The 14,313-nt window shown below is 46.9% G+C and overlaps 1 protein-coding gene across 1 annotated transcript in view; it reads right to left on the reverse strand.

Annotated features, from left to right (window-relative positions):
* LOC140396903 (uncharacterized) overlaps window positions 1–14,313 on the reverse strand; it is a 117,290-nt gene that overhangs the window by 100,481 nt on the left and 2,496 nt on the right. Inside the window, exons 2-3 of the mRNA XM_072485757.1 lie at window positions 5,108–5,139; window positions 4,330–4,373 (exon numbers count right to left, since the gene is read on the reverse strand). Of these exons, the coding sequence (XP_072341858.1) occupies window positions 4,330–4,373; window positions 5,108–5,139 (76 nt within the window). The remainder of the gene's footprint in view (window positions 1–4,329; window positions 4,374–5,107; window positions 5,140–14,313) is intronic.

Genomic DNA, 14,313 nt, shown 5'->3' on the forward strand with positions numbered 1-14,313 from the left:
TGGTAAATGAGCTTGATGCGCACATTGAAATTGGCCGGTACGATGTTGTAGGCATCACAGAGACGTGGTTGCAAGGGGATCAGGGCTGGGATCTAAATATACAAGGATACGTGTCCTATTGAAAGGGCAGATGGGCAAAGGGGGCGGCGTTGCATTGTTAGTAAGGAATGAAGTTAAATCGGTAGCCAGGAACAATGTAGGATCAGAAGGCATTGAATCTCTGTGGGTAGAGTTGAGGAATCACAAAGGTAAAAAGATCCTGATGGGAGTTATGTACAGGCCCCCTAGCAGTAGTCAGGATGTGGGGCAGAAGATAAATAAGGAGATAGAGAAAGCATGTAAAAAACGCAATATCACAGTAATCATGGGGGACTTCAATATGCAGGCGGACTGGGAAAATCAGGTTGGTAGTGGGTCCCAAGAAATGGAATTTGTGGAATGTTTAAGAAATAGTTTTTTTGTGCAGTTGGGGTAGAGCCACTAGGGAACAGGCAATTCTGGATTTGGTAATGTGTAATGAGGCAGACTCGATTACAGATCTTAGGGTGAAGGAACCCTTAGTGAGCAGTAACCACAATATGATAGAATTTATCCTGCAGTTTGAGAGGGAGAAGCTGGAATCAGATGTAACGGTATCACAATTAAATAAGGGTAACTACAAAGATATGGAGGAGGAGCTGGCCAGAGTTGATTGGAAAAGGAACTTAGTAGGGAAGACAGTGGAACAGCAATGGCAGGAGTTTTGGGGGGTTATTCGGGAGGCACAGCAGAAATTCATCCCAAGGAGGAGGAAACATGCTAAGGGGAGGACAAGGCATCCATGGTTGACGAGGGAAGTCAAGGGCAGCATAAAAGCAAAAGAAAAAGCGTACAAAGTGGCGAGGAATAGTGAGGAGCCAGAGGATTGGGAAACCTTTAAAAGCGAGCAGAGGACAACTAAAAAAGTAATAAGGGGAGAGAAGATGAAATATGAGTGCAAGCTATGGCTGGAGAAGTAATAATAGGAAACAAAGAAATGGCAGATCAGTTACTTTGCATCAGTCTTCATGGTGGAAGACACCAGTGGGATGCCAGAGCTCCTGGAGAATCGGGGCAGACGTGAGTGCCGTGACCATTACTAAGGAGAAGGTTCTGGGAAAACTGAAAAGCCTGGAGGTGGATAAGTCACCTGGACTGGATGGACTACACCCCCGGGTTCTAAAAGAGATAGCTGAGGAAATTGTGGAGGCATTGGTGGTGATCTTTCGGGAATCACTGGAGGCAGGAAGGATCCCAGAGGACTGGAAAGTGGCTAATTTAACACCACTGTTTAAGAAGGGAGGGAGGCAGAAGACAGGAAATTATAGGCCGGTTAGCCTGACTTTGGTCATTGGTAAGATTTTAGAGTCCATTATTAAAGATGAGATCGTGGCGTATTTGGAAGTACATGGTAAAATAGGACTGAGTCAGCACGGCTTTGTCAAAGCGAGGTCATGTCTGACAAATCTGTTAGAGTTCTTTGAGGAGGTAACACGGAAGTTATACAAAGGAGAACCAATGGACGTGATTTATTTAGATTTCCAGAAGGCCTTTGACAAGGTGCCGCATGGGAGATTGTTAAATAAGTTAAGAGCCCGTGGTGTTAAGGGTAAGATCCTGGCATGGATAGAGGATTGGCTGACTGGCAGAAGGCAGAGAGTGGGGATAAAGGGGTCTTTTTCAGGATGGCAGCCGGTGACGAGTGGTGTGCCTCAGGGGTCTGTGCTGGGACCACAACATTTTACAATATACATCAATGATCTGGAAGAAGATACTGAAGGCACTGTTGCTAAGTTTGCAGATGATACAAAGATCTGTAAAGGGACAGGTAGTATTGAGGAAGCAAGGGGGCTGCAGAAGGACTTGGACAAGCTAGGAGAGTGGGCAATGAAGTGGCAAATGAAATACAATGTGGAAAAAAGTGTGAGGTTATGTACTTTGTAAGAAGGATTTTAGGCATTGACTATTTTCTAAATGGGGAAATGCTTAGGAAATCAGAAGCACAAAGGGACTTGGGAGTCCTTGTTCAAGACTCTCTTATGGTTAACGTGCATGTTCAGTCAGCAGTTAGGAAGGCAAATGCAATGTTAGCATTCATGTCAACAGGGCTAGAATACAAGACCTGTGATGTACTTCTGAGGCTGTATAAGGCTCTGGTCAGACCCCATTTGGAGTATTGTGAGCAGTTTTGGGCCCCGTATCTAAGGAAAGATGCGCTGGCCTTGGAAAGGGTCCAGAGGAGGCTCACAAGAATGATCTCTGGAATGAACAGCTTGTTGTATGAGGAACGGTTGAGGACTCTGAGTCTGTACCCATTGGAGTGGAGAAGGATGAGGGGGATCTTATTGAAACTTACAGGATACTGCGAGGCCTGGATAGAGTGGATGTGGAGAGGATGTTTCCACTTGTAGGAAAAACTAGAACCAGAGGACACCATCTCAGACTAAAGAGACGGTCCTTTAAAACAGAGAGGAGGAGGAGGAATTTCTTCAACCAGAGGGTGGTGAACGTGTGGGACTCTTGCCACAGAAGGCTATGGAGGCCAAATCACTGAATGTCTTTAAGACCAAGATAGATAGGTTCTTGATTAATAAGGGGATCAAGGGTTATGGGGAGAAGGCAGGAGAATGGGGAGGAGAAAAATACCAGCCACAATTGAATGGCGGAGCAGATCGATGGGCCAAGTAGCCTAATTCTGCTTCTATATCTGATGGTCTTATGACTGGAATGGGGAAAACCTGTGATGAGGATGAAATTGAGAGAAGGGATGAAACTCGGAGGGGGAAAAGCTGAGAGAAGGGACAAAGCTGGATAGGGAGCAAAGCTTGAAAGGGGATAACATTGGTAGAGGGGATAGAATTGGGAGGGGGCATAGCTGGAGTGGGGGGAAAACTGTAAGAGGTGTCTTTACAGGTTAAAAAGCATTAAAGTAATGATCAATTTCCGTATTTTTGTGGATTGCGCCTTTGCTTTCTGTGAAGGGAGGTAGATGGGGTCGTGAGGGGCATGATGCCATTGAGAGGAATAGTATGTCATTGGGAGAGGGGGACAGAAATGAAGGTGAACGTGGGGCCCCACAACGTGCAAGTCTGCCACTGTGGGGAAGCAGTTGTTAAAGAGAGCATAAATTCACATGATTAAGTTAAAACTGAATGTACCCCGTTTGCACACCACTTACAGGATACCAGCAAGTCAATGTAACTTTGTGGAAGATTCACAGAAATCTCTGCCTAAACTGAATATGCAAGATTCCAGTCAAAAACCTGAACAGCCAATCTGGAGAACGTTTGAGGTTTGAATCAAGAGGGCAGTGTGCTAAATCTCATCTACCAATCAGCTGATGCTACAGGGGAAGGAATTCTGTGGGTTCTCCTGGTCTCTCACGATCAATTAAGTGGGAAATGAGAAAATGGTGCAGCACAGGAGGTCATTCAGCTCATGGTGCATGTGTCAGTATCTGAAAGAGCTATGCAGTTAGTCCCACCCCCCTCCCTCTTTCCAACAGCTTTATATTTTCCATGCCAATTTGTTTTGACCGTTCCTGTTGAATTTATTTCCACTGCACTTTCTCAAATTGCATTCCAGATTAGAACTCACTGCATAAGTAGATGTTCCCTCTTGTCTCTGCATATTTTGCCAATTACCTTACATCTGTGTCCTTTAGTTACCCAACCCTTGCCACTGAAAACAGATTCTCCTATTCACTCTGTTAAAATTCTTCATGATTTAGAATATAATCCTGGAGAAAAGGTCGCAATGGCTGATTTTCACCATTTATTCCATTGCATAAGGTGGGGTTTTGGGGGTGTTAGTCTCTCAACAGAGAACTTTCTGAGGCAAATTCCAGGCAACAATTTAGGTCGACTCCTGAGACAATCCTGTTACTAAGGATGTGGTCTACACATTCACAAAGATATAATTATATTTGGCGGTGATTTTTGGCTTTGTGCTTTTCAGTCTTGTATAATAACCCAGGCTGGTCTGCTGTTAATTTGCCATTCTGAACATATGGCAGAAAATACCAATCGGGTGAATGCCGGTTTCTCATGCTAGACTTTATCGTCTTCTGTCACAAAGCCTCAAATAGGCAAAATCCAGGGAAGGAAATGAAGAGCAACTACCCAGCTTCCCTAAATGACATGCAAGAGATTGCAGACATTGCTGGGGAAGCCGATTTCACATTGTTGTCTCTAGTTTTCCTTATTCATGCTATCATCAAGAACTGAACATCAATTTTCTGAAAACTTTAACTACCGGTTTGTGATCATAAAAAGAAAAGCAAAGCAGAGAAGAATATCTCCATTCACTTACAAGGTTTTTTAGGTCGGGTTGGCAGTGGAGGTGGAAGAGTGGGCCTGCAAAGAATAAGAGAACATTTATTGCACAAGCTACTTGTGAAGATATAATATTCTTCACAAGAGTAATCAGTAAAAATGACTGAGGCAAGTAAGACATATCTGCTGCTTCAAAACAGCAAATTCATCCTTATTTTGGTCACATCTGTGCTCAAAACACTTGTTTATGGAAGAATATCATTCGAGTTCTTCCCTGACACAGAGTGCATGTTCCCTCCCCATAGGGACACTTACCTCTTGGATAATTTATGTGCAAGTTGCCACAAATCAAGGTTCCAACCTCCAAACGTGTGCAGGGATGTTGTAGTACTGGTTAGAGTTGCTTGGCTACGTTGCCAAGTCTGCCATATTGAGTTGTTTTGCTTCTCAATTTTGCATTGCCAACAATATTACACTCAAAACGTGTACCTGATTATCTAACTGTCCTGCTTTGTATTTCCACCATGTTTTGGTTTACTGCACATTAAGACCACCTTGTTTAACATTGGGAACAATTTTGGGCTATATTTTATCAAATGGAAATGATAATCAAGAGAAATATATTGTTCAATTTACACCATCACCCACAGTCAAAATGATCCCGTGTTTGTTTAAACAGTCTCCTTGATGTGACTCTAGTTTGTTCATATTTCTTGTCAAATTGCTGTACCTTCAAATCATGATTTGAATACTATATCAGTAACTCACCCATACAAGAAAGTAAGATTCCATATATTAGACAATATTATACTCACATATTTGTCAAATTTCGAGGTTTGGGGAGATTCTGAGAAGAGGACAGAAATAATTAGTCTTGGAGTCATGACAGCACAGAAGGGAGACAATTTGGTCAATCAACATATGGTGGCTCTCTGTAGGACAATCCAATCAATGCCATCGCCCCACTCTATTCTCATAACCCTGTAAATTTAATTTGCTCAAGTGCCCAGAATTTCCTTTTAAAATTATTCATCACCTCCACTTCAACGCTCTCACAGGCAATGATTCCAAGTCATTAGTCCTTGCTGAGGAAGAACGTTTTTCCATTTAGGAAACTAAGGAAATTTGGCATCACCACATTGACTCTTCTCAATTTTTACAGATGCACCAGAGAAAGCATCCTATCTGGCTGCATCACAATCTGGTATGGCGACTACTCGGCTTAAGACCGTAAGAAACTACAGAGAGTCGTGAACACAGCCCAGTCCATCACGTGAACCAGCCTCCCATCCACTGACTCTGTCTGCTCCTCCCGCTGCCGTGGGAAAGCAGGCAGCATGTTCAAAGACTCTTCCCACCCAGGTTATTCACTCTTCCAACTTCTTCAATCGGAGAGACAAAAGTCTGAGAACATGCACTTCAGAAATAGCTTCCTTCCCGCTGTTACCAGACTCCTGAATGAGATTTTTTTTTAAAAAATAATTTTTATTGACGTTTTCACAAAGTATCAACAACAAAATGAAAAAGGAACCCGATAGAATTGAATACAAAACTAAATAAAACAGCCCCATACCCCCCTCCCCCTATAAATAATAAATTAACACCCCGAATTAACACATAGCAAAAGTAGAAAATATATACACCCCCTCAGATCCCCCAGTATAGATGTGGTAGTATGCATTAGGGGTCATGTGGGACTGTGAAGCCGTGATGTCATTGGCTGACAGATCCCGGGTCCTGGTTGGCTGTTGACCTCTAGCTCCGCCCTGAAGGCGGAGTATAAGAACCAGGAGTTCTCCTCCGCAGGCCAGTCTGTTACTGAACTGCGGGGAACAAGTCACGCTTAATAAAGCCTCATCGACTTCATCTCTATTCGTCTCTCGTGAGTCTTTGTGCGCTACAATAGACAAACAAAAATAAAATAGAACCCCCCCGCCCTGCTGCTGCTGACCATTGTCTACCGTTCTGCCAGGAAGTCCAAGAACGGTTGCCACCGCCTGAAAAACCCTTACACCGATCCCCTTAAGGCAAATTTCACCCTCTCCAATTTAATAAACCCCGCCATATCGTTGATCCAGGATTCCACGCTTGGGGGCCTCGCATCCTTCCACTGAAGAAGGATCCTTCGCCGGGCTACCAGGGACGCAAATGCCAGAATACCGGCCTCTTTCGCCTCCTGCACTCCCGGCTCCCCTGCAACCCCAAATATTGCGAGCCCCAGCCTGGTTTGATCCTGGATCCTACCACCCTCGACATTGTTCTTGCTACGCCCTTCCAAAACTCCTCCAGTGCTGGGCATGCCCAGAACATTTGGGTGTGGTTTGCTGGGCTCCCTGAGCCCCTAACACACCTGTCCTCACCCCCCAAAAAATGGCTCATCCTTGCCCTGGTCATGTGTGCCCTGTGCAGCACTTTAAACTGTATGAGGCTGAGCCTCGCGCACGAAGAGGAAGAGTTCACCCTACCAAGGGCATCTGCCCATGTCCCCTCCTCGATCTCCTCCCCCAACTCCTTCTCCCACTTACCTTTCAACTCCGCCATCGAGTCCTCCTCCTCCTCCTGCATCATCTGGTAAGTTGCCGAGATCTTCCCCTCTCCAACACCCCCCCTCTCCCCGAGAGCACCCTGCCCTGTACGGTGCGTGGCCGCAGCAGCGGGAATTCCACCACTTGCCGCCTGGCAAACGCCCTTACCTGTAGATATCTAAAGGTGTTCCCCGGGGGGAGCCCATACTTCTCCTCCAGCTCACCCAGGCTTGCAAACTTCCCATCCACTAACAGGTCCCCCAACCTTCTTATCCCTGCCCTGTGCCACCCCAAAAACCCTCCATCTATTCTCCCTGGGACAAATCGGTGGTTCCCCCGTATTGGGGTCCACATAGAGGCCCCCACTTCCCCCCTGTGCCGCCTCCACTGCCCCCAGATTTTGAGGGTAGCCGCCACTACCGGGCTCGTGGTATACCTCATTGGAGGGAGCGGCAGCGGCACCGTTGCCAGCGCCTTCCAGACTCGTACCTTCACAAGACACCGTCTCCAGCCTCTTCCATGCAGCCTCCTCCCCCTCCATCACCCACTTGTGCACCATCGGCACAATGGCGGCCCAGTAGTACCCACAGAGGTTGGGCAGTGCCAGCCCCCCCCCCATCCCTCCTCCGCTCCAGGATCACCCGTCTCACCCTCGCAGTCCCTCGCACCCACACAAACCCCGTTATGCTCCTGTTGACCTGCCTAAAGAAGGCCTTCGGGATAAGAATTGGTAGGCACTGGAACAGAAACAAAAACCTTGGGAGCACCGTCATCTTAACTGACTGCACCCTACCCGCCAGGGACAGCGGCAGCGCGTCCCACCTCTTAAACTCCTCCTCCACTAGCCTCATGAAATTAAGTCTATACAGGGCCCCCCAGCTCCTGGCCACCTGGAGCCCCAAATACCTGAAGCTCCTCTCCGCCCTTTTTAGTGGGAGCTCGCCAATCCCCCTGGGTGAACCACGAACAACTCGCTCTTCCCTTCAAGCTCAACTTGAGCTTGTACCCGGAGAAATCCCCGAACTCCCTGAAGATCCTCATCACCTCCGGCATTCTCCCCACCGTGTCCGCCACATGTAGCAGCAAGTCGTCCGCATAGAGCGACACCCTATGCTCCTCCCCATCCCGCACTCACCCCCTCCAGTTCCCCGACTCCCTCAGTACCATAGCCAGGGGTTCAATCGCCAGTGCGAAGAGCAGGGGGAACAGGGGACATCCCTGACTCAGACCTCCTCTTGTTCGTGGCCACACTCGCCATCGGGACTCGTACAACAGCCTAACCCACCTGACGAACCTCTCCCCAAACCCGAACCTCTTCAGCACCTCCCACAAGTACCCCCACTCTACCCTCTCGAAGGCCTTCTCAGCGTCCATCGCCACACTACCTCCGCCTCCCACTCCCTCACCGGCATCATAATAACGTTCAGGAGCCTCCGCACATTCGCGTTCAACTGCCTCCCCTTCACGACCATCTGGTCTTCGTGGATCACCTGCGACACCCAGTCCTCAATTCTCGTGGCTAAGACCTTCGCCAGCACCTTGGCATCTACATTTAACAACGAAATCGGCCTGTAAGAACCCACACTGTAGGGGATCCTTGTCCCGCTTCAGGATCAAGGAGATCAGTGCCTGGGCTGAATGACCTTACGGACTGAACTGATCTTTTCACACATCTTCTCTGCTGAGTCATACTACACTCCGCATGCTTCATCTGATGCCTGTGTCTATGTATTTACATTATGTATTTATGTATGTCCTATGTTTTTTCATCTATGGAACAATGTGTCTGGACTGTACGCAGATCAATACGTTTCACTGTACCTTGGTACATGTGACAATAAATCAAATCCAAATCCAACTAGGCTCTCCTGCTGGAGATGAATTGCCTTGGATTTGCGCTCACATGGGGAGTGGTGCCCATAGGTGATTCACTATCTCCCTGCCAAGCATATTTATGTATAACAGGGATCGCAAGGAATTCCTTTGCAAATACTGATATCAGATCGCCATTTTGAGTTGGCAGCCTGATAGCGAGGTCTGGTAGCTGTCCTCATCCTAGCAGCACGGGTAATTGCAGGGTCAACCCCCCTCACAGTACGGCCGTGTGAGGGTGACCCGACCCCCACCAGAGACCCCCCATAACAGAGTTTTTTTGACAATGCTGGATTCTCCGCCTGATCAGGAGTCTCTAAACGGCGTCAGGAAATGGAGAATCCAGCTCCTTACATCGAAAATCCATCACCTTTGGTACCATTCTGGTAAATCTCCTCTGCATCCTTTCAAGGACTCTTACATCCATCCTAAAATATGGTGACTAGACCTGACTTGCAATACTCTAGTTGTAGCCTAACCAGAAATTTATACAGGCCCAGCATTTGTTCTTCATATCTCTATTTATGAAACCCAAGATCCCATATGTTTTGCTAACTACTTTCTCAATGTGGCCTGCTGCCTTCCAAGGTCTATGCAGAGAAACTCCCCTTCGGCCCCAGGGACCCTCTATCCCTTGTACCCTTTCAGGTCTGTGCTCTCTCCCTGCTCCTTCTGTTAAAGTGCAAACTCACACTTCTTTGCATGAAATTTCATCTGATTCATGTCTGCCCATTAAGCGAGCTTTTCTATGTCCTCTGATGGTTTTTTGGCATTGTGTTCATTGTCAGCCACACCTCCACGTTTAAAACCATCAACAAATTTTTAAATTTTACTTTAATAATGATTTGAAAAAATAATCTTTATTAGTGTCACAAGTGGTCTTACATTAACACTGCAATAAAGTTATTTTGAAAATCCCCTCGTCGCCACACTCCAGTGCATGTTCAGGTGCACTGAGGGAGAATTCAAAATATCCAATTCACCCAACAAGCACATCTTTCAGGACTTTTGGGAAGAAACCGGAGCGCCGGGAAAAAACCCACGCAGACACATGGAGAATGTGCAGACACCGCACAGACAGTAACCCAAGCTGGGAATCGAACACTGGCACTGTGAAGCAACAGTGCTAACCACTGTGTACCGCATTCGAATATCGATATCATATACATTTATCAATAAATGCAGGGATGTGGCACTGAACAATGGCGAACATCACTGTATTCCATCCTCCAGTTTGAAAAACAACTGACTTGATGTTTTCTATCCTCAAGTCAAATTTTTATCCAAGCTTACAATGACTCTCCTATTTCATGAGCTGAAACCTTGTTAACATGACTTTAATTGATTCTTTGTCAAAGGCTTTCTTAAAATCCATATGGACAACATACAGAGGGTGGCATGGTGGCGCAGTGGTTAGCACTGCTGCCTCATGGTACTGCGGACCTGGGGTCGATCCAGGTCCCGGGTCACTGTCCGTGTGGAGTTTGCACATTCTCCCTATGTCTGCATGGGTCTCACCCCCACAATCCAAAGATGTGCAGAGTAGGTGGATTGGCCATGCTAAATTGCCCCTTAATTGGATTTTTAAAAAAGTTTTTATAAAAGGAATTAACCACATTGGTCATTTGGAGTCACATCAGCTGACCGGAATTTTTCTTCAGAAATGCAAAGATGGTTTGTGCAGTATCAGGCCTTAGTCCCTTTTTTTTTAAAGATAATGAAACTCTGTGGTTTGTCCTCTGGTATGAGTACTGCCTTGTCCATTTTATAAAAACAGTGATAATTTTGCAGAGTAGCCCGTTTGACGTAAATATGTATTTATATTTTTCTTCCCTTCTCAACTGGGACTCTTGGCGGTTACCTATTCCCAGGTATATTTGCCTGACAACACCTTCACCAATCAGAGTCTACTTGCCAAGCAATTTGCACTTTTTTCTCATGCAATATAAATTTGTGTTCCCTTCATAATTGGTATTCTTCAGAATCTGTCCTGATGAGTGCAAGATGATAAGCTTCAACAGTATACTCAAGTTCTCTACTATCAATCAAATGCAAGTTATATTCCTAAAACATATGAATTATTAAATTACATATTCATAACAGCACCTTGGGGGTGTTTCTCCGAGCCCCTCGCTGGGCCGGAGAATCGCCGCAACCGCGCCACCACACCCCTACGCAGGCGCGCGATGCTCCGAGGTGCGGAGAATCGCCGCCATTTGCGCCGGCACGTTTGGCACGGCACCGGCCGCTGGATTCGGCGGGGCCACCTATTCTCCGGCTCGGATAGGCCAAGCGGCCGCGCGGATCCGACAGAGTCCCGCCGGCTCCGATTGCTGCCGGCGGGAACTCTGCGCGAATGGTTGGGGGGCTGCCTATGGGGAGGGGGGCTCCTTCACCGGGGGTGGGGGGCACCGCTGGGGTCTGGCCCACGTTCGGGGCCCACCGATCGGCGGGCAGGCCTCTCTCCCCCCACCAGCCTACTTTCTGGCATGACTGGCCCCTGAACACCAACACCATGTTGAGTCGGGGCCGGCGCACTAAAGAAGTCCCCCGCGCATGCGCAGGTTGGCGCGGCCCAACTGCGCATGCGCGGGTTGGCACGGCGCCCATTTCGCGCATGGAAAGGCGGCTGGAGTGGCGTGAACCGCTCCAGCGCCGTGCTGGCCCCCTGTGGGAGCCAGAATCGGTCGTACCCGAGCCTGGTTCGCGCCGCCGTGAAACTCAGCATCGTTAACGACGGCACGAACACTTGAGCTCCATATTGGAGAATCGCCCCCCTTATTCCTATTTTCTAATTCTGTATATTTGTCCCAATTCCCCCCCCCCCCCCCCCCGCCAATTTAGTTTAAACCCTCCAACTGCACGACTGAATCTTGTCGCAAGTGTATTGTTCCCAGTCCTTTTGAATAGGTGCTTCTTGCCATGACTTATCACAGTGTCCCAAGAATCTGAAACCCTCCCTGCTGTACTATCCCCCAAGCTCCTTGTTCATCTTTTTCTCCTTATTTCTACTCTCAGTCGCACTAGGAATTGGGAGTATCTAGACATACTTTAAATGTCCTGCTTTTGAGCTTTCTTCCTCTAGCTCCTGAAAATCAAAGAACAAAGAAATGTACAGTACGAAGTCTTACAACACCAGGTTAAAGTCCAACAGGTTTGTTTCAATGTCACTAGCTTTCGGAGCGCTGCTCCTTCCTCAGGTGAATGAAGAGGTATGTTCCAGAAACACATATATAGACAGATTCAAAGATGCCAAACAATGCTTGGAATGCGACCATTAACAGGTGATTAAATCTTTACAGATCCAGAGATGGGGTAACCCCAGGTTAAAGAGGTGTGAATTGTATCAAGCCAGGACAGTTGGTAGGATTTCGCAGGCCAGATGGTGGGGGATGAATGTAATGCGACATGAATCCCAGATCCCCGGTGAGGCTGCACTCATGTGTGCGGAACTTGGCTATAAGTTTCTGCTCGGCGATTCTGCGTTGTCGCGCGTCCTGAAGGCCGCCTTGGAGAACGCTTACCCGGAGATCAGAGGCTGAATGCCCTTGACTGCTGAAGTGTTCCCCGACTGGAAGGGAACATTCCTGCCTGGTGATTGTTGCGCGATGTCCGTTCATTCGTTGTCGCAGCATCTGCATGGTCTCGCCAATGTACCACGCTTCGGGACATCCTTTCCTGCAGCGTATGAGGTAGACAACGTTGGCCGAGTCGCACGAGTATGGCATCTTTGAATCTGTCTATATATGTGTTTCTGGAACAGACCTCTTCATTCACCTGAGGAAGGAGCAGCGCTCCGAAAGCTAGTGACATCGAAACAAACCTGTTGGACTTTAACCTGGTGTTGTAAGACTTTGTACTGTGCTCACCCCAGTCCAACGCCGGCATCTCCACATCAAAGAAATGTACAGCACAGGAACAGGCCCTTCGGCCCTCCAAGCCCGTGCCGACCATGCTGCCCGACTAAACTACAAACTTCTACACTTCCTGGGTCCCTATCCCTCTATTCCCATCCTATTCATGTATTTGTCAAGATGCCCCTTAAATGTCACTATCGTCCCTGCTTCCACCACCTCCTCCGGTAGCGAGTTCCAGCCACCCACTACCCTCTGTGTAAAAAACCTGCCTCGTACATCTACTCTAAACCTTGCCCCTCTCACCTTAAACCTATGCCCCCTAGTAATTGACCCCTCTACCCCGGGGAAAAGCCTCTGACTATCCACTCTGTCTATGCCCCTCTATCCAATGATAGAGACTTCCAATCCTACTCTCTATATGTCATTGTTACCAACATGTACCACATCCTCTGGTCCATGCCTGCCCCCAGCAGAATATTCCGCAACTTCTCCATTATATCCTTTACCCTGGACTAGGGAGGCAAGAAACCATGTGGGACACACAGTGATGTTTACTGAAACATCCACTTAATTTCCTAGAATCTTTTCTAATGACTGCATTTCTACTCGTTATTCTCCCTTGTACATTCTTGTGTCTTTGGGCTTGATGGCGTTCAATGGCTGATCTATGACCGAACTCCAGGACATCTTCCATGTGTATTTCATACCTTCAGCAGAGTAAAATTTAATAAGGGACTTTGTAGATGCATTGTCAGACAAAGTTTGACATCAAGCCAATTAAAGTGACATTTGGACAATTGACCAAAGCATTAATCAAAAAGCTAGGAGCTTTTTTGGAGCATGATAGAGAGTCAGCGGGAATTCCAGACCTCGAGGGTCAGGCCATTGAAGGCACAAGCATTACTGTGATATGATGGAAGGAGGGATGCAAAATAGATTGGAATCGGATGAACACAGAGATTTTGGAATTGGATGAACACAGAGATTTTAGAAGGTTGTAGGTCTGAAGGAGGGTACATACTTGGAGACAACTGCACACAGTTCAGTCACGGTAAATTAAGATGCACCAATCCATTAATGTACTCAACTGGACACATTATAAGATACTGGTCTGTAGCTTTCCAAACTAGACTGTTAAGAATAATAAACAGTTGATCTTTGTCAGTGCATGAATCCAAAAAATAATCCACCTAAAGCCTTCTGGGAATAAACATTCTTCAGTACATCTTTGCAAACTTTCTGTATCTTTTGTCAATGCATCTTTACAGCTAACTGTACAATAAAACTATTTGCTGAGCACAGGACAACTGGTGCCTTTCTTACCAGGTCTTATTTGTGGTTCAAAATTACCATGGAAGCACCCCGACATGCATTTGCACTGAATTATTCCAGTGCTGACTCGGACTTCAGATTACGTTGAAGCACAAAGCACCTTCTAAGAGTTATCAGGAGTTAGGTTTTGTCAACAGCAATTTTTTTTTTTTTTTTTTTTAAATATATTTTATTGACATTTTTTTCCAAACAACAATTTTTCCCTCTTACAAAGCAAACAAAACAATAACAGAACAGAAATTTTTAACAATACACAGGTAACAAAACCCCATCGTCTATTGACCTAAACTAAACTAAACCCCCCCCCTCCCCCTGGGTTGCTGCTGCTGGTCATCTGTCTTCCCTCTAATGTTCCCCTAGGTAGTCGAGAAATGGCTGCCACCGCCTGGTGAACCCTTGAGCCGATCCTCTCAGGGCAAACTTTATCTGCTCCAG

Source organism: Scyliorhinus torazame, chromosome 20 (genome assembly GCF_047496885.1).
Source record: "Scyliorhinus torazame isolate Kashiwa2021f chromosome 20, sScyTor2.1, whole genome shotgun sequence".
In the NCBI taxonomy this organism is placed as follows: domain Eukaryota; kingdom Metazoa; phylum Chordata; class Chondrichthyes; order Carcharhiniformes; family Scyliorhinidae; genus Scyliorhinus; species Scyliorhinus torazame.